Here is a 25,985-nt window from a genome sequence, read left to right on the forward strand (position 1 = left end):
GCTGTTTGGGCTGAAGTGGCTGCAGGAGATTGGGCCTTGCTGACCCATAGTTGGAAACGGAGGAGTGTCTTGTGTTCAGGCCCCCATGGGTGCTCCCCGCCAATGCTACCAAGCTTGGCGGGACGGTTTCTCAGGGGTTCAGTGCAGTGAGGAGTCTGAACCGTGTTATGAGCCTCGCTCTCTGTTCATCCAGCCCCTGCTTGCCCTGCACTCGTCCCTCGCAGGACCTGTAACACCCGCTGTGGTCACACCCAACGTGCAGGGCAGGGTCTCCAGTGCTGACGCATTTCGTGACACAGTATTTAAAGATCCTGTGTGTGGAGCCCCAGCTGCCTCACAGGACAGAAACGTTTCTGAGTGCTGGGAAACTGTCAGGCTTTTTTGTCAAGTTTAACAAAGTTTTGTAGTTGTTTTCCTTAAATGGCAGATTCATTTTATTGATTTTCAAGAAAATATCTGCCATAAGTCTACGTCTGAGTGACTTTACCTTATCTCTTAGTCACTCCTTCAAGTAAAAATGACGGTCCCTGGAAGAGGGGACAGTCAGATGCAGGTACTCCCCTGAGACCACCACACGCTTCAGGTGCGGCCCCCGTGAGCATCCGTGATCCTGGGGCCCTCCACTCGCTACAGCCTCACGGGCATCAGCACCCTGAGGAGGGCAGACCTCCTCTGGGTGCGGTCTGGAGAGAGGGTCCCTGGGACTGCAGGCTCACCCTCGGTTTCTCTGCAGCTGACATTGGCGACCTCCTGGAACAGCTGGTGGAAGAGATCACAAGCTCCTTGTCTGGCCCGGCCAAGGACTTCTACCAGCGTGAATTCGACTTCTTCAACAAAATCACTAACGTGTCAGCCATCATCAAGTAAGTGGCATCTTCTCCAGGCCCCACTTGCGGGAGCTGCCCAAGGAGCTTTGTAGACTCCTGACGTCCCCCGCTAAGGAACAGCCAGACGGGGAGTTTGCTTCCACCGTCCAGGGCCCCCGTGGGCATAGCAGATGCACAGAAAACAACATCTCAGGTTCACTTTGGATCTTGCCCAAGCCTGAGGACATCTGCTCTCCAGGTTCTGATGGTCCCCGTGGTGTTAGGGAAACCAGACTCCTTTGCAGCCCCGAGGTCCTTTCTTGATTCACCTCCTGGGCCCTCATTCACGTGGAGCAGACGCCAACCTTGGACGTCTTGGCCACCCATTTGTGCAGGATGGGGCCCCGGGGTTGCGGATGCTGGCCGAGCGCCTGGGGAGGCAGCAGGGGAGCCCTAGTGCTGTTCCTCCAGGCGCCTAGTCGCCACACTGTCCCCAGTGCTCAGGCTCCCCCGCTACCCCATCACTGCAGGCCATGTGTCCCATGGTCCTCTCCTGACCAGTTCTAAGCAGAGCGGCAACGTGGCTGCAGAGATGGAGGGTCAGGGTGGACTCCCTGGGCCTCTGCCACGTGAGAGGCGTGATTCCATTTCACTCGCCTTGTCGTGGGGCGCAGAGGTCTGAGGGTCTGCCCGAGGCCACACTGCCAGTAAACCACGTAGCCCGCAGCCTGACCCCCACAGCATTGCACACCCCCTTCCCCTGCCCCAGGTGGCAGAGTGCAGGGCTAGGGCCCTCGGACAGGAGGGCCTGTCTGTGCCCCGAAGCCACAGACACCAGCGTCTGTGTCTTGTTCTCCAGGCCCTACCCTAAAGGTGACGAGAGGAAGAGGGCTTGTCTGTCGGCTCTGTCTGAAGTGAAGGTGCAGCCTGGTGAGCAGTGCTCGAGGCCAGTGGGACGGGGGTCTGGGGGACCCTGGGTGCCCGGCACCCATCTCCAGAACCTGCCCCTGCCAGTGGTCACTCTTGGTTCTCCTAGCTACAGCTGTTTCCTGAAGGCCGAGGCCCTGTCCTTGGCAGCTGTGGTTCTAGAAGTTTCCTGAGCTCCAGTGTAACAGAAGTAACGCAGGCCACACAGTGGGCTTAGGGAGGAGCGGGGGTGTCCCAGGTGTGCTAGGGCTTGTGGGATGAGGGGGCCCATGCCCCCCTCCCTGGTGCTCTTGCCACGTGGTCAGATCCGTGTCTTTTCAAGACAAGATGGGAACCCAGACGTCACCGCACAGCTCTCCGTTCTTAAGTCTTACACATTCGTTCTTCAAAACCCTGGCCTTGCACACTTGCCCACTGCCCGCCTCAGTGGTGGGCACCAGTGCAGGGCCCTGGGTGGGCCTCTCCTGACTGTGCTGAGCCCTGCCCAGCCCCGCCCCAGAGAACACTCAGCCTCCCAGAGGACACCATGCTGCTGGGTCGTGTCCCCGAGGCACTGGGGAGCCAGCTGGGCTCTAGAGCAGAGTGGAGCTCGGGCCGTTTGAGGGAGGCTGGGCTGGCAAGGGAAGGAGGGTGGATGAGGTGGGGGCCTGCATGCTCCCCAGGGGCCCAGTCCCTCCCACCAGGACCCCGCCTCAAGCACCCCCACCTCCGGGGGCTCGGGGAACTGTGGTCCCTGACCAGGAAGGGTCTTCTCTCAACCTGCGCTGACAGGGTCGAGCTGGGGGTGTCAGGTGGGTGGGTGCTGGGGCTCCTGTGTCCTGTGGCATTGGCGGCCAGTGGCTTGAGAAGCTGAGGGTTTAGGGTGTCCTCTTGGAGAAGCGTCTGCGGGAGGTGGTTGCCCCATGTGGAATGTCAGGATGGGCCCAGGGAAACAGCACAGAGTCAGGGAAGACAGCCTTACCGGCCTCGGAACAAGGAGTCGGCGGTGCCGCAGGCAAGGCCCTTGAGGCCTCAGCACAGCCCCGTCTGCTGGGAAAGCCTCATCCTGGTCGGGCCCTGGGATGTCCCTTCTGTCCCTCATAGGCTGCTACCTGCCCAGCAACCCCGAGGCCATCGTGCTGGACATCGACTACAAGTCCGGGACGCCCATGCAGAGGTGAGGCACCCCCCGCAAACTCCCCCTCACGGGCTCCCATTCCCTGTCACTTGCGCCCCATTCTGTTTTGTTTTCCAGCGCTGCAAAGGCCCCATATCTGGCTAAGTTCAAGGTGAAACGATGCGGAGTTAGTGAACTTGAGAAGGAAGGTCAGTGGGGCACGTCCGATGTAGTTTGGTGTCCCCATGAACGGTGACAGCCTCCCGCCAGTCAGTCTGGGCCCTTGTCTGGGGGTGGCAGGCACGTGTGCAGTGACAGAGGCCCCAGGGAGGACTGGTCGGCTTGGCTGCCGTGAGAGTGACCGCAGGCTGGCAGCCTCCACAGCAGGAGTCGATTCTCTCCGTCTGGAGGCCGAGGTGTCAGCAGGGCCCTGCTCCCTCCTGAAGTGCTGTGAAGGATCCTTCCGGCCTCTTCCCGGGACAAGGCATGGTTGTTCTTCAGCTGTGGCTGCCACATACATCACACTCTGCAGTTCTGGGGGGGCATGAATGTTGGGAGCACAGCAGCACAAGGGTGTGGCCCTGGGTCCTTGTTCCTCAGCTGTTCTTAGGAAGAGACCCTGGCCCCGTGGCCTCACCCACTGACCCCTGGTGTCTGCTGGGCCTCGTTGGCCTCTTTAGGGTTTTGCAGAGATGATCCCTAAGGTTCTGTGTTGCTTCAGGCACATGATCAGGGCTCGCCCCCAGCATCCTCAGAGGGCCTCTCTGCCCGCCGCTGACAGGCACCCTCTCCCTGTGCAGGTCTGCGGTGCTGCTCAGACTCTGAGGATGAGGGCAGCACGCAGGAGGCCGATGGCCAGAAAATCTCCTGGCAAGCAGCCATCTTCAAAGTGGGAGACGACTGCCGTCAGGTAGTGGGCTGGGCAGGCAGGGCAGGGCCAGAGGTGTGCGGGGCCGGGGCAGGCCCGCCTCTCTCCAAGGCTCCAGGCACACTTCTCAGCATCACACAGAAATAGGAATCCTTGGTTCCCCATTTGGTTCTGTTGCCTTGGAGTACATCAGGGCTTTCTGCTAAACCCGGAGGCCTCTCCAGTGGCCCCCCTCCCGCTGTACACCCTGGCTGCTCAGGGAGAACTGCCCCGGGGGAATGGGTGCCCCTTACTCACACCCACCGCCAGGCAGTGCATCCTCGCAGTCTGCCCAGGGAGCAGTGGGCAGTGAGGCTCTCTGGGGCCTCCCTCCCTCCTCCCCCTCCCCCTCACTGGGCAGGGCCGCAGGCACCTGGAGCCAGCAGCCCACTACGACCCTGAGTCTCTCCTGGTTCCCAGGACATGCTGGCCCTGCAGATCATCGACCTCTTCAAAAACATCTTCCAGCTGGTTGGCCTGGATCTCTTCGTCTTTCCGTACCGGGTGGTGGCCACCGCCCCTGGTGTAAGTTTCCCAAGCAGTTGCTTGGGCGCTGCCCCTGTCCCTCGCCCTATGGTGTGCCCGCAGCCTGAGCCTCGGCCTTTCCTCCCTAGTGCGGGGTGATCGAGTGCATCCCTGACTGTACCTCCCGGGACCAGCTGGGCCGCCAGACCGACTTTGGCATGTACGACTATTTCACACGCCAGTACGGGGATGAGTCCACGCTGGCCTTCCAGCAGGTGGGCAGCAGCGCGGCCCCACTGCCCGCCAGCCCCAGCTCCTGCATTGGTCAGCACCCTGTTTTCCAAGTCCTCGTATGTCTGGGGGTAAAACCAGGGCATCTGTAACCTTCCTTGGGATGAAAGGCATGCCTCGAGAGGGGCTCCCCAGGAGAAAGCTGACAGGAGTTGAAGGGGGGAAGGGGCCACAGCCCTGCACCTCAGATGCACCCACTTGTCACTCCGACTACCAAGGTCTGGCTTGCTGATCTAGGTGCAGGCCCAGGGGTTCCAGGGTGCCCACAGGCCCAAGAGGGCACAGCTCCAGGGCACCCTGAGCATGCTGTCTCTGCACAGGCACGCTATAACTTCATCCGCAGCATGGCTGCCTACAGCCTACTGCTGTTCCTGCTGCAGATCAAGGACCGGCACAACGGCAACATCATGCTGGACAAGAAGGGCCACATCATCCACATCGGTGGGTGGGCATCCTGCCACGGGGGCACCGGGGCAGGGGCTCTGGGGGTTGGGGAGCTGGGCTTCCTTTCCAGCCGCTGCTCCCCAGTGTCCCCAGGAAACAGCGGCTACAGGGCATACACCCAGCTTTGCCCTGCAGCTGATCCCAGCACGATGGCTCTTTGGGATATTGCAGACTTTGGCTTCATGTTTGAAAGCTCCCCGGGTGGCAACCTCGGCTGGGAACCAGACATCAAGCTGACGGACGAGATGGTGATGATCATGGGGGGCAAGATGGAGGCCACCCCCTTCAAGTGGTTCATGGAGATGTGTGTCCGTGGCTACCTGGCCGTGCGGTGAGCCCCGCGGGTGGGGTGGGGGGCAGGGAGGGGCTTCCATACTGGGCCCGTTCATCCAGCAAGCCCCGCCCACTCCTCAAAGTTCTCCTCGGGTCATCTCAGGCCTTTGGTGGACACAGAACTGGGGTTGGGGCAGGGGGACGCACGGGATGCCCCCTGAGGCCTTGCCTTCCTGTCACGTCTCTGCCACCTGTGCCAGCAGCATCTTGCTCCAGGCATCAGTGACCTGCCACATTCTGCATCTCCCAGGCTTGGCCTCGCCTGCCGACGCCTTGGGGCCCCTCTGAGCACTCCACCTGCCCTTCCTCCCTAGCCTGAGCCCCTGCACCCCCAGGCTGCGCGCCGGGGACTCAGGTCCTGGCTTCCAAGTGTCATGTGGCTGACGCCACAGAGCAGTGTGGGGACACCTGGACTCCAACCCGAGTCTGCTGAAGCCTGCATGGCACGTACGCAGTTCCCTTCAAGAAGGGAGGATCCCTTCCTTAGCCAGGCACAGAACCATGGCAGGGGCCGAGGGCAGGCCCTGGGCAGGGGCTGCATGTTGACCACAGGCAGGGCCCCCACCCAGGCTGGCCTCTGTCCACCTCCTTCCCTGCCTCTCCCCAGGCCCTACATGGACGCCGTCGTCTCTCTGGTCACTCTCATGCTGGACACGGGCCTTCCCTGCTTCCGCGGCCAGACAATCAAGCTCTTGAAGTAGGTCCGGCAGGCAGGCCACTTGGGGGCGGCTGTCCCCTGAGATGGGAGCCCTTCGACTGCTGGTAATGGGGACTGTTATCGAGGCCAAGTGCTCCCCCTTGGACGCCCAGACAGACGGGGTCCTGGGTGAGGAGCTGTCCCCAGACCTTCCGTGTGTGAGGTGCCTTGACTTAGGCGGAGGATGTACCCTGCAGCCCTTCGTCCCTCAAGGGTGTGTCTGCGCCAAGCCCCAGGGCTGCAGTGGCTCAGCCCCCTGCCAGTCCTACCCTGGCTGCAGGCCGCTGGGCCCAGGAGGTTCTGGGAAGGGGCCCAAGCCCTCCAGGCCAGCTGGGAACCGTGTCCCCACAGGAGGCCAGGCCACTAAGTGCAGCCCACCGGCCAGACCACGTCCCTGCAGGGAGGGCAGCCTGGAGCCCTGGGGGCAGCAGCCCTGACACGGCCCTTCCCCCCACCAGGCACAGGTTCAGCCCCAACATGACAGAGCGAGAGGCCGCAAATTTCATTCTAAAGGTCATTCAGAGCTGCTTCCTCAGCAACAGGCAAGTCACCCTGTCCTACCCCACCCATGCACCCGTGTCACCTATCCAGTGTTCAGTGGGCACCTGTGCAGGCCCCCACCTGGGCCAGGTGACAGGATGCACTGCCCCGAGACGCCCAGCCCAGCAGGGCAGGAAGTGAGTTCTGAGAGGCTTCAACCCCTTCAGCTGCTGTGGGGGCCGTGACAGGAGGGGCCTGGTGGGGGAACTGGGGCCACTAGAAGTGGTGGGGCCAGGCCTCAGTGACAGGCCTGGGAACAGGCTCCCAGGGGCTGTGACAGTCGAAGGTGGCCTTGAGGTTTATAGGCTCAACAAACAGGGTGAGCGAGGGGAGTCCAGGCCCCAGGAGGTGCAGAGGCCCCAGGTCCACACCCTCGGGACAGAGAACTGGCTCCGGTGGACCCGCCGAGGTCCAGTGGCACAGGAGCGCCACTTGGTTTTGCTGACTGGGGAGCAGAGAAGTGGGGTGGCTCAGGGCAGCAGGAGGGGTTTGGAGGGCAGCATGAGGCAGGCTCTCCTGATGGTGATGTGAGGCGGGGCGGAGGGGGAGTGCACAGACCCCTTCCAGCCACATGCGAGGCCCCAAGGCTGGGAGTCAACTCCTACAGACGCACCCCCGGGCCACATCCCGGGCCCCAGGACTGAGGGCAGGCGTCTGGCTGAGGAAGGGCATCCTCTTGAGCCCACTTTGGGGCCCATGAGCAAGGAGGGGACGGGGCATAACAGGGAGGCTGTGGCCATGGGTGAGGGAGCAAGCGTCCCAGGGAGAGAGGGGCTGGTGGGCAGACAAAAAGTCTGCGATCGGGCACTCGACCTCCAGGGGTGTAGCAGGGCGGCTCAGGGGGTCAGGTCCCCAGACCAGCACAGGCCCCTCACAATCCCCTCTGCTCTCTGCTCCCAGGAGCCGGACCTATGACATGATCCAGTACTATCAGAACGACATCCCCTACTGAGGGGCAGAGTGCCGCAATCACTGCTTGCTGCTGTGCACGGCCTGCCACCTCATCCGGTGGACAGATGGGCCGAGATGCCCCTGCAGAGCCCGGCAACCCGCTGCCTCCCGAGGTGTCGCCTACATGGCCCGTGTGGCTGGAATGACAATCAGAGCCAGTCTTTGCGCAGGTGTGAGCTGTGCTTACACTGGACATATTCCCTACCTGTCTTGTTCTCAGAGGTACATGAAGTATTTTCTTGTGTATAAAAAATGGAAAAATTATATTCAACCTAAGATTCAACCAACGTGAACAAAATAAAAACAAAAAAACTGCGTTGGAACCAATCTAGTACTAAGTGCACATTCAGCTAGGGGTGGGGGGCGCCCGCCCAGGAGCCTCGCAGCCAAGAGGGGCCATCCCCGGTGCCCCGGCTGTGAGCTTCACAAAGACGACTCACCACAGCACAGATGTACCGAAAATAGCACTGTATTTTCCCTGATGGCTCTCAGGGCTCCTGCAGAGGCCAGCCGGCCACCCCATTCTCATCTCTCCTCCGTAGGCGTTGCTCTGCATCCTGCCTCTGCTCCGGTCCTTCCCGGTGTCCCTCTCGACCACCTTCAGGTCCTCTACTCCAGGACACCACCGTCCTCATGCACCAACCTCCCCGCAGTGTCCATCCCCACCCACGTGACCCTCCAAAGACCCAAAACTAAAAAAACGATGACAAAATATCTAGAAATAAGTCACACAAAAGATTGGTTAAAAAGCAGGTAAGGACTTCCCTGGTGTCTCAGCGGTTAAGAATCTGCCTGCCAATGCAGGGGACATGGGTTCAAGCCCTGGTCTGGGAAGATCCCACATGCCGCGGAGCAACTAAGCCCGTGTGCCACAACTGCTGAGCCTGTGCTCTAGAGCCCGCAAGCCACAGCAGCTGAGCCCACGTGCCACAAGTACAGAAGCCCGTGCGCCTAGAGCCCGTGCTTCACAACAAGAGAAGCCACTGCAATGCCAAGCCTGCGCACTGCAACAGAGTAGCCCCTGCTCGCCACAACTAGAGAAAGCTCGCACACAGCATCGAAGACCCAACACAGCCAAAAATAATTAATTTTAAAAAGTAATTTTAAAAAAAAAGGTAAGATACAGGTGGAGACAACCAATCAATGAAAGGCAGAACAATGAAATTACCAAAAATGAGGCATAAAGAGAGAGTTGAATGAGACGCTCCAGTCACCCACAACAGGATTCCAGAGTTGGTGAAAAACACCCAGCTGCAGGAAGCACAATATAATAAATATATAAATAAATATAAAGAAGCAGCCAATATGTAAGTTAAAAAAACTTTTTAAAATATTAAATTAATCCAAAAGAAGGCAGGAAAGGAAAAAGAAAAGATGGGACAAAAAGTTTCGCAATAGCAGACGACAGTCCCACTGCATCATTAATTCTGTTAGGTATGGACAACTAAGCACTCCAGTCAGGAGGCAGGAATTATAAACATGAGACCCAATTATATGCTGATGACAAGCAGTGCACTTTATAGTCATGGACCTGATGCAGAAGTAGAGGAAATAGATTCACCATCATTGTGTGTACGTGTGTTTCCGAAGCAAAATTTGACAGAATTCAGGGGAGAAATAAACTAATAGAGTTGGAGATTTCAACATCCTTCTCTGCACAAGTGATAGAACACAGGATGCCGTCACACATGTAGCCCTGATGGCGATTATGAAATGCAGTCCGGGGCTTCCCTGGTGGCGCAGTGGTTGAGAATCTGCCTGCTAATGCAGGGGACACGGGTTCGAGCCCTGGTCTGGGAGGATCCCACATGCCGCGGAGCAACTAGGCCCGCAAGCCACAACTACTGAGCCTGCGCGTCTGGAGCCTGTGCTACACAACAAGAGAGGCTGCAATAGTGAGAGGCCCGCGCACCGCGATGAAGAGTAGCCTCCACTTGCCACAACTAGAGAAAGCCCTCGCACGGAAACGAAGACCCAACACAGTAAAAATTAATTAATGAAATGCAGTCCGTCAGCAGCAGCACCCCATCCGTACCTGTTCACCACGTCAGGCTGATCCCACGGAATTGTTAGGAATCAATAAGATATCTGGAAGAACGCTAAATACTTAGATATTGAAAGAGTGGAGCTGAAACACCAGACAAAATACACGTAAGAGCCAAGGGGATGATCCGAGTTAAATGCTTTAAGGTCGGGTTTGGGGAGGTAGGTAGAGGTGAGCCCGTTCAAGTAGAAAGGAAACCAGAATATCGGGTGTGACTTCCAGAAAGATCAAACAGAAGACCAGGAAGAGGGGGGAGCATAGGAAGTGCAGGACAAACACACTATAAAATGTAGAAACACACGCGAACACAGTAGAACTGATTTGAAACCACAATACTTGGAAAGAAAGCCTGTCAAACGGGCTTTAAAATGAAAGTCAATTGAATGGCACGTCCAAGACTCCGGCAATATGGCAAATTATACATCTTGAAAAGTTAGAAATGCTATTTACAGTACTGGGTAGAAAAATCTAAATCCACAAGCTGACAAGCAAATAGATTTCTTTAGAGACAGAAAACAAAATGAAATTTAAAATCTTAAAACAGTCAAGTTCCTCTTTCGATGACACAGGAGACAAAAGACCAACCCAAGAGCCTGATACCTTCGAGGAGTTTCTGGGGAAGCTTGGTCCACACTCAGGACGGGGTGTACCCAAAACATCACTCCCTTGATGTGAGTGTCTGCGAAAAACTCTGAAATGCTTAAAGGTGATATACTGACAGCTGTCCCCTTAGACAATACTGTGTTTCACCACCTCTGTTCAGCTCTTGGCACTGGGGGCCCTCGCCAGTCTAGTCAGGCCACAAAAGGAAACAGTGTAAGAATCTGGAAAGGAGAAATAAAACTCAGAGATGGCCTTTGTGTACATAAAAATCCAAAATAATCTGAATATAGTCAAGGTTCAGGATACAGGTTAATATACAAAAGTCAATTATGTGTGTGTGTGTGTATGTGTGTACATATATCTTACAACAACAAAAATGAAAACACTACCATTCACAATTGCACCCTAAACAAATACCAAGAAAAAAATCTAATGACCTATTCATAAGAAACACTGAAAACTACAAATGTTGAAAGAAAGAAGATCTAAACAAATATCCATGGGTTGGAAAACTCAATATTATACAGATGTTTGTTTCTCCCCAAATTGATCTGTAGTTTCACTGCAAATGCCAATCGAAATCCCAGAAAGTTCTGTAGTGGAAATTGGCAAGTCTAAAATCTATATGGGAATGCAAAGGTCAAAATATAGCTATTTGGATCTTGAAGACCCACAAGCTAGATATCAAGAATTATCCTTGGGCTTCCCTGGTGGCACAGTGGTTGAGAGTCCTCCTGCCGATGCAGGGGACACGGGTTTGTGCCCCGGTCTGGGAAGATCCCACATGCCGCGGAGCGGCATCCCTCTCATGAACACAGGCACAAAAATCTTTAACTTTAATTATACTTAAGCCATGGAAGTTAAGACACTGTGGCTTCCTGGTTCAAGGAAAGACAAGTGAACAGTGGAAGAGATGAAGTCCAGGGACGTATACCCACATACATGCAGACACTGCAGAGCAGTCAGGGAAAGATGGTCTTTGCAATAATGGTGCATTAACTGGATAGCAGTATAGAAAATAACTCAACCTCGACTGCCTACCTCACATCAGACATAGAAATTAATTCCAGGTGGACTGGAAAGATGTACGTTAAAGGTAAACTTTAAAGGCTTTTAGAAGAAAATACAGAAGCGTGTCTTGATGACCTCAGAACACACAGATTTCTTAAGCAGAACCAAAACACTAATTTTAAAGGGGAAAAAATTAAATTGGACTCTATGAAAATACATGCCACAAACCTGGGAAGATATTTGCAATTACCTATATCTGTTCAAAGAACTTACAGCCAGAATATATAAAGAACTACTAAAAAATCAGTAAGACACAATTGAATAGAAAAATGGGCAAAAAACCTGAACAGGCATTTCACAAAAGACATTGTCCAAACAGCCAATAAACATAGTAAGAGGTGTTCAACTTCATTAGTCGTCATTGCAAATTAAAACCACAACGTGATACCCACTCACCCCCCTGCCTGTCTGAAACATAAAATGATACATAATGTCAAGCATTGGGGCATGTGGAGCACCTGGAACTCTCAGTTGCTGCTGCTGGGTGTGAAGCATCCAGCAAGGCTGAGCAGCTCAAGCCAGCAGTTCCCCGCCTACACACATACCCAACAGACTTATGAAATCTGGGCAGGAAATAGTGTCCTGAGGTCGCTACTCCTAACAAACAAAACCTGTAAATGACCAAAATGTTCTTGGACAAGAGAGAAATCATTGTGGTTATTCATGCAGAAGAATACAGGGCAATAATGGAAATAAATGAACAACTGCAGCAGGCAGTGTGGATGCTGCTGAGCAAAAGGTACTTGCTGAATGACTCCATCTGAGGTTCCAGAACAGGCACCATTATTTGATGGTGTTAGAAGTCAGGACACAAGTTAGTTTTGAAAGAGGGAGCCACTAGGAAGGCAGGGGGAGAATCAGATGCTGGTAACATTGTTTCTTATTCTATGGAAATTCACTGAGCTACATACACTGATGACTCATACGTTTTTCTGTGTTAAAATTATTGAGGTGTAATTTTTTTCATCATAAAGCCAAGATGGGTCTCAATATGTAAGGAAGCAATAATGCCAGTGTTACACACTATCCTTCAGAAAAGAGAGGAACAAACACTTCCCTATTCATTTTTTTATGAGGGCAGCACAGCCCTGATATTAAAAAGGACCTTCTGGGACTTCCCTGGTGGTCCAGTGGTTGAGAATCTGCCTTCCAACGCAGGGGACGTGGGTTCAATCCCTGGTGGGGGAACTAAGATCCCACATGCCGCAGGGCAACTAAGCCCGCGCGCTCTAGAGCCCAAATGCTGCAGTGAGGAGCCCACACTCCATAATGAAAGATCCTGTGTACCGCAACTAAGACCCAATGCAGCCAAATAGATTAACTAATTAAAAAAAAAAAAAAAGACAAGGACCTTCCAAGAAAATCAGAAGACAGGGCAACATCCCTCTCATGAACACAGGCACAAAAATCTTTAAGTAAATTTTTTTAGTTTAACTAAATATTAGCAAATTGAACACAATGTGTAAAAAAGGACCATCATGACCAAGTGGGCCTTACCCCAGGAAGGCAAGGTTGGCTTAAGACGCAATCAGGGTCATTCACATTAACAGACTAAAGAAGGAAAACCATATGATCAATAGGTGCAGAAAAAGCACTGCACAATATTCAACACCCATTCGTAATAAAAAATCAGCAAACTTGGGAATTCCCTGACCGTCCAGTGGTTAGGACTCGGTGCTTTCACTGTTGTGCCATGGATTCGATCCCTGGTCGGGGAACTAAGATTCCTCAAGCTGTGCTGCATGGCCAAAAAAAAAAAAAAAAAATCAGCAAACTAGAAATAGGAGAACAGTTCCTCAATCTGATAAAGATCTCTAAGAAAAACATGGTTAACATAGTCATGATGAAATATAAGATCCAGAGCAAGATCAGGGCACTCCTCACCACTTCTAATCAGCTTTGTACCGAGTGTGTGGCCAGCAGTAGACAGTTTGGAAGGAAAAAGAGAAACAGTCCTGCCTCACAGACAATAAGATTGTTTATAAAATCCTGAGGAAGCTACGGAAGAGTTTCAAAGCACTAACAAGGGAGTAGTTCAGCAATACCACAGTTTACAAGGTCCATACACAAAAGTCATTGTATTTCTATATGCCAGCAATAAACAGTTGGAAATTAAAACTAAAAAATCCTATACCATGTATAATAGCACCCCAAACATAAAATCCCTCAGAATAAATGGAAAGACATGAAAGACATTTACACTAAAAAAAACAAAATGCTGAGAAAAATTAAAAATGGAGAGAGATGTCGTCCGAGGTTTGGAAGACATTTCTCTGCAAACTTATCCTAACTTCAGTGTAATCCCAATCAAACAAATGCAAAAGGTCCTCACATCCTAAACCATACTAAGTCCCTACCTCCAGAGGCAGACAACAGGCTGAATATAAACTAAGGAAGCATGCAAGTGTTGGAAGAAGATGGGAACAGTTTCCTTCATAACCCAGAAAATCCAGGATCAGTACAGGAAAGCAAATTGTTACGAAAACAACACATAGCAAAAGAGCACCCCAAACAAAGCGAAAGACAAACTGGGGAAATATTCACAACGGATCTCGAAGGTAAAATGCATCCTAAAAAAGAGCGTTGAAAAAACTGAGGGAGAATGAAACCCTACAATCCTATAGTTTTAACATGAAAAAATAATAAGAATTGTTTGCAGGAAAAGAAATGCACCTGGCCCTTAAATATAAAAAATGTGCTCAGGGCTTCCCTGGTGGCGCAGTGGTTGAGAGTCCGCCTGCCGATGCAGGGGACACGGGTTCGTGCCCCGGTCCGGCAAGATCCCACATGCCGCGGAGCGGCTGGGCCCGTGAGCCATGGCCGCTGAGCCTGCGCGTCCAGAGCCTGTGCTCCGCAACGGAGAGGCCACAACAGTGAGAGGCCCGCGTACCGCAAAAACAAAACAAAACAAAAACGCACGTATGTGTGCACAGGAGATACAACTTCACTACCAAAAAACAAAGTAAATAATAAAAATCGAGCAGCATCTGCATCAGAGACTAAGTGAAACACGAGGTCCATCTCCATTAAGCAGAACATTTACAGAAATGAAAAGACGATGCCCGCGAAGACCGCAGTGGTGAGCGCGCACGGTCCGCACAGCCCGGACGCGGGAGAGCGCCGCGGACCAAGGGGAGGAGGGGCGCCGCGGGGACTGCGTAACCACCACGCGGACGCGGGACACGGACCTCCGCGGGGACCCGCCAGCCGGTGCCCCGGGCTCTGCTCCCCGGAGGGGAGAGCGGGTTTAGTAACAATTCCTACCCCTCCCGAGTGGGCGGCGGGGCTGGAGGAACCGAGGGCCCGGCAGCCTCTCGGGACCAAGGTCCACCCGGAGGAGCCCGGCGTCCGCTGGGCCCGAGGACACATGACGCCCCCGCCCCGGTGTCTCCCATTCTCTCGCCGCCACCCCCGCGTCTCGCCGTCTCTCGCCGCCACCCCTCGCCAGTCCCCCTTCCCCTCTCCCCTCTCCTCGCCAGTCACCCCCGCCACCCCACCCCTCCGCCTGACGCCCAGAAACCACGCGGGAGACACGGGTGCTGGCGGCCGCAGCCGGCGTGATGCACTAGGCGGGCAGCAGTCCGCGCGCGCGCAGCTCCAGCAGCGGGTCCAGCGCGTAGCGCAGGCGACGGATGGCGGCGTCCGAGCCGGGGCGCATGAGCCCGCGGCGGAGGGCCGAGGGGTTCACCAGCGCCAGGTAGAGCAGCGGCAGCGCCACGACGCCCAGCAGGAGCAGCAGCAGCGTCTGCAGCGCGCCCAGCGCCCACAGCCTGCGGACCACGACGCACCGGCAGACGGGTGGTGGCGGGGCGCCGGGCGCACCCCGGACCCCGGACTCCGGCGCCGCGCCCGCCGCCGGCTCACCTGATGCCCGCCGCGCCCGCGCCGCCGAACAGCCGCTTCTGCGGGGAAGAGGGAGCGACGTACAGCTCCGCGCCGGGGAGCGGTGGGGGGAAACCCCTGGGGGAGCGGAGCCCGTGGGTGCGCGTCGCTCCGTGGGGGGCGTGGCACTACGGGGCGGGTCCCCTATGCGGGCGTGGTCCTTGGGTGGGCCGTCCCGTGGCAGGCGTGGCCGCCCAGCGAGGTTGGTATCAAGGGGAAGGTCCCTGGGGGAGGGGGGGAAAATCCCTGATGGGGTGGTCACGTGTGTGTGGGTGGCCCCGGGGGCAGGTCCCGGCTCCAGCCCGTCCCCGCCCAGGCCCGCACTCACACAGTCCGCTTTGGCCACTTCCTCCATGAGCGAGCCCGCGCATCCCTGCCCCCGGCCAGGCTGCGACTCGCACCTGTGGAGACAGGCATGGCGATGTGCCCTCTGTCCCGGCCCACAGTCACCTCCCCACACCCGACAGTCCTAACCCCTTACGGCTCCGGGTCGCCCTGCGAGGCGTCCAGCGCAGTCGCCGCCTCCATCACCTTCCCCTGCAGCTCCTGGAGGGGTTGGGAGTGAGGCCTCACACCTGGGAAGACCTTGGTGAGGCAGGCCCCGGCAGCTCCGGGGGAGGAGGCCGCAGTGGGGTCGGAGGTGAGCGGCTCTCCGAGTGGAGGGTGGCGGCACCTGCAAGACTCCGCTCTGCTCCTGGAAGCTGGCCCAGGCCTCTTCCATCCGCTGTGCGCTCTGGCATGAGGGGAGCCCTGATTAGACTCGGGGAAGTCAGCCCTCTCCACCATCCGGCGCCTGCCCAGGCCCCACCCACACCCCAAGCCGACCCTCCCACTGAGTACCCGGCTCCGCCCGCACCTGCCGCAGGGCCTCCGCCTGCCTGGCGTGCTTGGCCTCCACCAGCTCCAGTTGTTTCTTCCGGAGGATCCAGGGAAGGTCAGGAGTCCGGCACTCCCCGAGCTCGCCGCGCCAGACCCCGCCCCAACGCCCGGCCAAGAGGTTCATGCCCACCCCCGCCCGCCCTCAGCCCCAAGGCCCCGCCCTCAGGTCATCAAAGGCCCGCCCACACCAGCGCTCCTGCCCTCGGGGCCCCACCCAAGCACCTGCAAAGCCACCAGTTGGGTCCCGAGTTGCCGCTCTGCGCGCTGCGGACTCAGTTGTTCTCCATAGTAAAAGAGCTGGGGGGTGGGGCTTGTGAGGGCGGGGCTTGCGGGGCTTCTAGGGGTGGGGATTATCCTGGGAGGCGGGGACGCGGCGGAAATGGGGACGGGGACTAGGGTGGGGCTTCCTAGGGGAAGCGTGAGACGGAAGCCGTCTCCTGAAGGTACCTGGCTTGACAGCTCCTCCCACTGCTCCTGCAGCTGATGGTTTTGTTGCTCCTGGACAGGATCGAGGGGGCGGTCCGGGCCTCTCCGAGGTCCCCGCCCCCACCGCAGTCCCCGCCCCATTAAAGATCCCTCTCTTCACTGGCCCCGCCCACCAAGAGCTCCGCCCCGTCCAGGGTCCCACCCTGCTTCAGGCCCCGCCCCACACAAGGTCCTACCCCGTCCAAGGCCCCTCCCTCTCCCCAGGCTCCGTCGCATTCAAGGCCCCTCCCCCTTCACTGGTCCCGCCCATCCAGAGACCCGCCCCGTCCAAGGTCCCGCCCCGAAGGCTCCGCCCCATTTAGGGCCCCGCCCCACCAGGTCCCGCTTGTGCTGCTCCGCAGCCTCCAGCCGCCGGCGCGCCCGGCCTGCGCGCTCCCGCGCCGCCTCTCTCGCCTCCCCGCGCAGGGCCCGCGTCGCCTGGCTCCGCTGCCGCTGCAGGCTGCGGAAGGGAAACTGAGGCTCCGCGGCCCGGGGTGACGCCGGGATGCCAGCCACCTCGCGGTGCCCCCGCACGTCGGCTCGGTCCCAAGGCCCGGGTGGAGGTGAGGAGCAGCCCGCACCTGCGCTCGCGCTCGCTCAGGTCGTCCAGGCGCGCTGTGAGGCTCTCGCTCTCGGCCTCCAGCCCGCGCACCAGCTCCTCCAGCTCCTGCTTCCGCAGGCGCCCGTCACGGTTGTCCTTCAGCAGCTGCAGCAGTAGCTCCTGCGCCTCGGCCATGCCCCGGCTCTGCCCGCCGCCGCCGCCGCCGGACCCGCGTCACAATGGATGGAGCGCGGGGCGGTTCGGAACCTCTGCTCACGGGCAGCCATCGGACCGCGCAGGCCGGTGGGTGCTCGCACCTGAAGCAGAAGGCGAAGCTGGCTTGTTCCCGCTCGCTGCCGACGGCACTGCGGACTGAGAAGCCTCCTGTGGGAAAGAGATCAGGATCCGTAAACAGGTTCTTATCTTTGGACCCAATGATCCCACTCCTGGGAACTTAATCTAGGAAGAAAAAAATAAAATTCTTAAACCACAACGCGTTAAGTGGGTTCACTCAGGTGGGTAGTTACAGTCATCACAAAGAGGACACCACTGTAGTTACTGAAATGATGTATTTTATGTGGCATACATAGAGATATGATGTCTAGTGAAAAAAGAATATGATTTACTATGTATGCTGAAATAACTAAGATTGTAATGTACACGGATAAGATCTTTAAAGGAAACAAGAGAAAGACAAGCTATTTCATTGGTGAAATTGCAGGTAAACTTGTCCTTTTAAAGTCGGCTTTCATTTGGCCAACTTAGACTATGAAGCTGGATGCAAAAGTCCTAAATAAATTATTAGCTGACCAAATCCAAAGGGGTACATTGAAAAAAAAAAGGTACATGAAACCAAGAAGACTTTATTCCAGAGATTGTTCAAGATCAGAAAATTGACGTCATTCACCACATGGATAAAAGAGGGAGAACACCAGCTTCAGTAGAGCATTTCAGTAGGAGCAGCACGCGGGATAGAGCTCCTCATCTGTGGAAAATTTAAAGAGGGATCGAAAGGGACTCTAAACTGATGAAAGCTGCTTAGTAAACACACTCCTTAGGGAGGCAGTATTAGCAGCCTTCCCGTTAAGATTTTAAGAGACAAGAATGACCCTCCTGCTCAGGTCTAACAGTGCTGGAGGACCTACAAGGAAGCAAGAAAAAGAAATAGGAAAGTCTGAGGAGTCAGCAGATACAGCTGGGTGCCTACCATAAAGCTGCCCCTCCTGCACTGCTGGTGGGAATGTAAATTAGTGCAGCCATTTTGGAGAACAGGACGGAGGTTCCTCATGAAACTAAAGATAGAGTTGCCGGGACTTCCCTGGTGGCACAGTGGTTAAGAATCCGCCTGCCGGGCTTCCCTGGTGGCGCAGTGGTTGAGAGTCCGCCTGCCAATGCAGGGGACACGGGTTCGTGCCTCGGTCCAGGAAGATCCCACATGCCACGGAGTGGCTGGGCCCGTGAGCCATGGCCGCTGAGCCTGTGCGTCCGGAGCCTGTGCTCCACAACGGGAGAGGCCACAACAGTGAGAGGCCCGCGTACCACCAAAAAAAAAAAAAAAGAAAAGAAAAGAAAAAGAAAAAAAGAACCCGCCTGCCAATGCATGGGACATGGGTTTGAGCCCTGGTCCGGGAAGATCCCACATGCTGCGGAGCAACTAAGCCCGTGCACCACAACTACTGAATCTGCGCTCTAGAGCCTGCAAGCCACAACTACTGAAGCCTGCGCGCCTGCAGCCCGTGCTCCACAACAAGAGAAGTCACGGCAATGAGAAGCCCGCACACCACAATGAAGAGTAGCCCCCAGTCGCCTCAACTAGAGAAAGCCCACGTGCAGCAGCAAAGACCCAACGCAACCAAAACTAAATTAAAAAAAAAAAAAGAGTTGCCATATGATCCAACAGCCCCACTCCTGGGCATATATCCAGACAAAACTCTAATTCGAAAAGATACATGCACCCCAGTGTTCATTGCAGCATTACTTACAACAGCCAAGACACGTAAACAACTGACAGATGACTAGATAAAGAAGATGTGGTATATATACAACAGAATACTACTCAGCCATCAAAAAGAATGAAATAATGCCATTTGCAGCAACATGGATGGACATAGAGATGATCATACTAAATGAAATAAGTCAGAAAGAAAAAGACAAATACCATATGATATCACTTATATGTAGAATCTAAAATATGACACAAATGAACTTACCTATGAAACAGAAATAGAGTCACAGACATAGAGAACAGACTTGTGGTTGCCAAGGGGGAGGGGAGTGGGGGAGGGATGGATTGGGAGTTTGGGATTAGCAGATGCAAACTATTTTATATAGGATGGATAAACAACAAGGTCCTACTGTATAGCACAGGGAACTATATTCAATATCCTGTGATAAACCGTAATGGAAAAGAAAAAAATAAATAAAAAGGTGCTGGTGTGAGTGCCCCACACCCCCCCTCCAGCTCTGCGGCTTGGTTTCTCCACCTGTAAAGTGGGGCTGTTACCAGACTCCCTCATAGAGCCAGGGGGCCAGTGACTCACACCACACGGCTGAGGCTCTGAGCCTGGCACCATCACTGGCTCCAGCGTTGGATGTCCAGCCCCAGAAGGTGGCGCCGAGCTCCTGAAAGTCTGGTCCCGACCGAGATGTGAACCCTGCGAAGCACCATCTCATTGATAATTTTTGTATCGATTACATATGAAATACCGTGAATATACTGGGCTCAATGACACACTAGAATCTGGCCCACTTGTTTCTCTTTCCAGTTTCCCGTGGCTCCTGGAACACAAGCTCCAGTCCCGTAGGACAGCTCTGCACTCCCGGGGGCCCCTCCATCCCCTCACAGCGTCCCCATGACCACACCGCGCCCACTGCCAAGGCGTCCTGATCCCGGTTTACGTGGGGAAGCTCAGTGACGACAGGTCACCAGGCAGTGGCAGCTCAGGTGCCCTGTCTCCGCGAGAAGCTGGGCCTGCAGCCAGCCCTCACGGCGGTGACATTGGCCACCCCCTGGGTTGCTGTTCTGCAGCCTCAGAGGGTGAGCCGAGGGGCGCTTTGACCCCTCCCCGCCCCTGGTCTTTAGGAGGAAACTCTGCAGGGAAAGCCTGGGTCTGAGGAAGCCTCCGGTGAAACCCAAGCCACTTCCCTGGCGGTGGGGGCGACAGGAGCCATGGAAACAGACCCCCGGCTGTGGTGCCCCTGCCCTTTGCTCCCACTGGACCCGGTGGAAGCACCTGCCTATCTTCCCACCCAGCCTGCTGGCCCTGCTCTGCCCCTCCCCCAGGACTCAGGTTCAAGGTCCTCTTCTCCGAGCCTCCCTCCCCACCCACGCCCTCACCTAGGGGCACAGCCCAGGAAAGGGGTGGTGCAGGGCCCCCAACCCTGTCTTCAGGGCTGAATGCAGTGGTTGCACACTCAGTGCATGGTCGGGTGAGGACATCTGCGTGGTGCCAGGAGCTCAATAAATGTCTGTCCAATCAGAGAAAGAATAGTCATAAAATCCATGCCTGTTGTGCACAGTCCCTTTTTTTGTATTTGAAACTTGTATTTTTTGCCTGATAAGAGAAAAAAGGGGAATTCCCTGATGGTCCAGTGGTTGGGACTCTGCGCATTTACTGCCAAGGGCATGGGTCCGATCCCTACTCCAGGAAATAATATCCTGCAAGCCTAGCTGCACGGCCAAAAAAAATAGAAAAAAGATTCCCGTAAACCACGATGTATCATATAATGGCTTAATGGCACAGAGTCCCCCCAATGTGGGCCCGCCTGCCAGCCCCCCACCGTCTCCCACGCCAGCCACAGGGAAGCCACCTCAGTCCCATAAACAGACCACGTGCTCTGATGCCTCCACACTTTGCATGCACTGTTCCCCACCCGTGGGGCAGCCCTGCCTGAGCGCCTGGTGTCTGACCAGCTCCTCACAGCTCTTCACCAGCCTGTTTAATGGTTAGACGTTGAGTTACTGTGACGGCAGGTCAGGTGATGAACTGTCTCATTTGCTGCCCCCGCCTGCAGCCCCACCTCCTACCAAGGGCCGGAGGAGGCCGGTCAGCGGCTGCCTCCCCCGCCCTGCTCTTGAAGACTGAGGTCTGCATCCCTGTCAGCAGACAGGCAGTGTGGGGACAGGAAGAGGAATTCTCGGGGGGTGCGCTGACGGCCACTGGCATGAGCTCTGCCCACATCCTGGGAGGCATCCCAGGGCCGAGGGATCACTGCCTGTAGCATCACAAAGTGGGCAGGTTCTGGGGATACCCCCGACTCCCCAGGGGGCACACTGCGAGGGGCGATGCCTCAGTGAGGAGCTTGTGACCCCAGCAGGTACCTGCTGAGGGCAGAGGTGGCCTGTGCCCCGAGGCAGGAGAGAGGGTGCCAATGGCGCCAACACGGACAGAGGGTCACTGGGGACCCCCACAGCCACCCGAGGCCGCACATGGCAGGTCTGTGTGCCCCATGTGGGCTGAAGCGTGTCCCCCAGAATTCCTACGCTGAAGGCCTGCCCCAGCATCTCAGAATGTGACTGTCTCTGGAGATGGGTCTTTGGGTTGGACCCTAACCCAGTCTGACCAGGGTCCTTGTAAGGGGAAATCTGGCCACAGATACACAGAGGGACTAACAGATGGGGACACAGGGTGATGAGGGCATCTACGCGCCATGCAGAGGCCTCTGGAGAGAGACCACCCGGCCGACACCTGGGTCTCAGACTTCCGGTCCTCAGAACCGTGAGGAGTCAACCCCATGCTCTGCTCCCAGCCTGGGGTCCTTTGCTACATCAGCCGGATCCCCCACAGCCTGCCTTCCCCCGCTGTGAGGGAGTCCTGGGTGGCCCCTGAGGGCAGGGCAGTGGTGGGAGGGTCACCCGGCCCTTTAACCAGGGGTCAAGCCCAGACTGTCAACTGGCATTTTTCAACTGTGGTATAATTGACACATAACATTAGTTTCAGGAGCTCAACACGATGATTCCATCTTTATGGACATTGTGAAATGATCACCACAGTAAGTCAAGGTAACATCGTAAACCACACAGTGACCAGAAAAAAATCTACCCTCAGCCATGTTCCCAGGTGCCCCACGAGGCAGGAGGCCCCTCAGAATCAGCAGCAGCGACATCCTGCAGTGTGGAGACCTTTAACGACACGCTGCCCCACCCCCCGGCTTCGGGGGGAGCCATCCAAAAGCTTCCTCTCCATTTGCTGAACTCAGAAAATGTCTTTCCAGAAGGTCTATGAAAACATTCCGCTTCGGGGCTGCCTCCTGCGTGAAGATGGGAGCAGCCTCCGGCTCACTCTCCTCAAACTTTCCTTTCTTCCCTCCCTCCGTCCCTTTCTTTGGACGCCAGGGCACCCAGAGCAGCTCTTTTCCTGCCCGACTCCTTTTCTTGGCTCAAACCACCTCCACCGCACAGGATCAGGAACAGCCCTACTCAGATGGTTTTCAGAAAGAGGCAAATTTTAAACAAAACCTTTATGAAAGGAAACAGCGGTGCCTACAACTCAACCCCATCCTTGACCTCCACCCACAGAATGACTCCGTAACCAGGCCCAACTCACTCAGGCTGTGATGGAGTAACCCCTCACCTCCCACCTCCTCCAGTGATCCGCACTAAGAGGCGTGAGGCCTCGCCTTGGCGCCTCCGTCAAAAGCACCACAGCCAACCCGGCACACGGGGAAGTGGTGCTCATTCCCTCCATTCCACCTGCAAGACGAGTGCGATGAAACCCACACACCCTAGGTGACGGTTGGACTGGTTCCGAGTAGCTTTTTAGGGTCTCATTCTTAAATATGAACTGCCAAGACCACCCAACATTTGAGGAAAAGTCTTTAAAATTATAGAACAGGATAAAAACAAACCAAAAGTGGACCTAAAAGGGAACTAGATACAATGCAAGGAACAGTAGAAAGTGTCAAAAAATTACAGTTTCCTCAGAAAGAGATTACATCCAGGAAAAGAGAACAAAATGCAACAATCAAGGTACAAACAGAAGAAAGAAAATTTAAAATAATTGCTAACACAACAATTGTAAATCAACTATACCTCACCTAAAAAAAAAGTTGCTAAGATGCTTTAAAAGTCAGTAAGAGTTTACTGAAGGGAATGAGCCTGCAGAGTAGAACCAACACATCACCTGCCCAACGAACAGAAAACCATCTAAATGGAGAGATGACACCAAAGCTTCCAGGGAGGAAATCAGGTCACACATAGGGGACTGGGCTTCTTCTCATGCTGGAAGGTAGAAGCCAGGGGAGCAACTCCTTCAAACTTCAGCAGGAAAATGACATCCAATCCACAGTTCTATACCCAGCCAAACTACCAATTCCGTGTCATTTAAAAGCATTTTCAACATTTTAAGCCTCAGGAAACCCACTTCCCATGTGTTCTTTTGTCAGGATGGTACTGGAGCAAATACGCTACCAAACAAGCGTGTCACCCAAGAAAAGAACACACAGAAGCCAGAAAACAGGACTTCTGTTGCAGGACAAAAAGGCAGGACGCCAGCCCAATCTGTGCAGAACAGTAGGCGCCAGAACAGACAGTGTCTGATTCTGTGGAAAACTGTACCGGGAGGCATTTCACAGAGTCAAAGGGTGGAGAAAGAAGCTCAGATCAAACTGAGCAGTTAAAAAGATAAGATCATTATTAAACCTCAAGAAAAATAAGAAGGGCCAATACACTAGTTGGCCCAGCAATAAACAAATGTACATGGTGATAACCATTATGGCTTGGCCAGTTGCACACTGCACCAGGGTTTGTAAATGCAATTGAACGGGACATGGCCACACCCGTCTCCTTACACCCTTTTTGGCTGCTTTTGCTCTGTGACTGCAGAAGTGAGTCACCACAGAGACTGAATGGCCCACTTACTATCTGGCAACCTTACAGAAAAAGCTTGCCAAGCCCTAGATCACAGGAAATGTCCAATAACTATTTGCAGGGGTAGGAGGGAAGGGAAAGAGGGTAGAGATGAACTGAAATGATCACCTGCTGTGAGGCTGGACTCTGGTTGCCTGCACGATGTGGGGATGGGCTGGGAAGATGAGAAACCATTTTTTGTTTTAAGCCTTTTTAAGAGCCATTTGATTGTTCAAACTATGTTTGAGTATTGCTTTGATATACCAAAAAAAAAAAAGAATTTTAAAACAATTGAACAGAACTTACTGAGATTTAGAGCAGCAAAGCCCATGTTCTTCTGGGGGCTCGCCTGCTGCAGCCCTGTAGCTGCCTGAATGCCTGCAGTACATGGAGTCCGGGGGCTGAGCTGGCTGACCACGCTCCCAGGCCCAGCCCGCTCCTCCTCCTGGGTCTTCACTCAGCCTGGTACCCCCACCCTGGTTCAGGAGGGACAGTCCTCCAGGGAATAGGGTCTACTGTCCCCGACCCTAGAGACTAAGATTATCCCCCTTCCCGTTCCCACCCACCCCACCCCAAGACCAAGCGGCAGGAGGGAGCAGTTTGCAGTAATGAGCACCCCCTGCCCCGGCCCAATCCTGCTGTTCCAATGCATGGTCCTGGTCATGGGCCAGACCTCCTCTCACCCAGGATACCGGGTCCACACCCCACCCACACACCCCCTGCTTCCCAAACCGCCTCGGCCAGCTTTGGCCAACAATGCCAGAAAGGATGCTGACCCAACTGCCAACTCCAGACGCACACATGCCACCGAGGGCCTAGGCCCCTCTGAAACCCACCCTTAGGCCTGAGGCAGGAAGATGTCCACCCCAGCTCCCACCCTCCCAGATCCTGGAAGCACTGGACAGAGAAAGGAAAGCAGTTTCTCATTTAGCAAGAGAACAGCCAGAGAACAGAGGCCTCACACAAGTTTTCAATCAAGCTTTTAATGAAAAGATCATAAAATAACAGTTTCTCATCACTGTACATTAAGACTGCACGCTTCTGAATGGAGAGATCGGTGAACTGCTTTACTATGACACTTGAGGGTTGCATACCTGCAGCTCTGACCTGAATTTATCCAAATTCTCGAGGGAAGTGAACTCAGTGTGATGACTGACAGTGGCGGTGGCCAGTACAGGAGTGCGATCGTGGTCCCCCCTTCCGGGGAAGGGCGTGTAGCAGGACATGATCCCTCTTCCAGTTCCCATTAAACAAAACAGCTATAACCCCATCCCTCCCCTCCCCCTCGAGGTATTTGTGAATGGGCCAGTGCCCAACCTGGGGTCCCTCAACGGGGGAGGGGGAAAGCAAATGATGGGTGGGGGACAGAGAGGTTCCCCTCAGCACCTGGCCCCACAGGGCCCCGCCAAGTGGAGGGGGGGAGCCCTGGGGATCCTCTCTGCCCTGAGTGAGGTCTGTTATGCAGCATATTTGAGGTCAATAAATTACAGCAATAAATAGCAAGGTGAGGTAGGGGGAGGGGTTCCCGGTAGAAAATTAAAGTGGGGTGACAAGCCCGGTGGGGGATGGGTGGTCCTAGGCAAGGGGTCCCAGGCAGCCTCAATTCCCACAGCGTACACCCACCCCGATTTGGAATGTCAGACTGAGGCTCTGGTCAGGCCCCGCTCCACAACCCCTTCCTGGCATCGGGTTCACAGGTTCAATGATGCCCAACCTGGCTCTGGGGAATAGCGAGGGCCTTGGTCCCTACAGGGGGCCGGTAGGGCTGGGATCCCTGGTCTGTTCTGAGGCCTGGCGCCTCTGCTTTCGCCCCCACAAGCCAAGGGGACGGGACGGATGCGGCCGCCTCTGCCTTGATCCCTGCCCTCCCGGCTGCCCAGGCCTCACCCTGACTCAGGACGGCCGCGGGGAGGGCGGCTGGGGTCCGCCTGCCCAGCCAGCCCGCCCCGATCGCACTCCTGCATACGGCCAGTCCAGTGAATACTGACGGGTGGGTGTGGGGGCGGGGGCGGCGGACAGCCCAGAGCCCCCAAGTGGCGACCAACGGTAACACACACGGCTGTGTGAGGTTCTGAAAGTCCGTCTGTGTCCAGATTGTTCGTTTCACAGGCTGAGGTGTATGGCTATGCTGCAAGTCTCTGAGATTCGTATTTGCTTAAAGGTTCATCTTTTCTTCTTTACCTTTTTTGCAATCCT

The 25,985-nt window shown here is 55.3% G+C and overlaps 2 protein-coding genes across 6 annotated transcripts in view; one reads left to right on the forward strand and one right to left on the reverse strand.

Annotated features, from left to right (window-relative positions):
• Nucleotides 1-8,130, forward strand: part of PI4KA (phosphatidylinositol 4-kinase alpha) — a 95,297-nt gene extending 87,167 nt beyond the window's left edge. For all 5 annotated transcript variants that reach the window (XM_082853416.1, XM_082853417.1, XM_082853418.1 and 2 more), the window contains 12 exons: nt 734-863; nt 1,666-1,736; nt 2,817-2,889; nt 2,968-3,038; nt 3,630-3,739; nt 4,157-4,261; nt 4,351-4,476; nt 4,813-4,933; nt 5,108-5,267; nt 5,877-5,966; nt 6,425-6,508; nt 7,407-8,130. In XM_082853416.1, coding sequence (XP_082709542.1) covers nt 734-863; nt 1,666-1,736; nt 2,817-2,889; nt 2,968-3,038; nt 3,630-3,739; nt 4,157-4,261; nt 4,351-4,476; nt 4,813-4,933; nt 5,108-5,267; nt 5,877-5,966; nt 6,425-6,508; nt 7,407-7,458 — 1,193 coding nt within the window. In that variant the 3' untranslated portion in view covers nt 7,459-8,130. The remainder of the gene's footprint in view (nt 1-733; nt 864-1,665; nt 1,737-2,816; nt 2,890-2,967; nt 3,039-3,629; nt 3,740-4,156; nt 4,262-4,350; nt 4,477-4,812; nt 4,934-5,107; nt 5,268-5,876; nt 5,967-6,424; nt 6,509-7,406) is intronic.
• A 6,610-nt stretch (nt 8,131-14,740) lies between these two features.
• TMEM191C (transmembrane protein 191C) lies at nt 14,741-17,137 on the reverse strand (the record flags this gene model as incomplete). Its single annotated transcript, XM_082853730.1, has 10 exons — nt 14,741-14,945; nt 15,040-15,185; nt 15,386-15,458; nt 15,539-15,603; nt 15,731-15,790; nt 15,914-15,970; nt 16,159-16,233; nt 16,384-16,434; nt 16,738-16,861; nt 16,983-17,137. 10 exons carry the CDS (start codon nt 17,135-17,137, stop codon nt 14,741-14,743), a joined length of 1,011 nt encoding a protein of 336 aa, XP_082709856.1.
• Between the last annotated feature and the right edge of the window lie 8,848 nt (nt 17,138-25,985).

The sequence above is a fragment of the Leucopleurus acutus genome (genome assembly GCF_964270905.1).
Source record: "Leucopleurus acutus genome assembly, chromosome: 13".
NCBI lineage: Eukaryota > Metazoa > Chordata > Mammalia > Artiodactyla > Delphinidae > Leucopleurus > Leucopleurus acutus.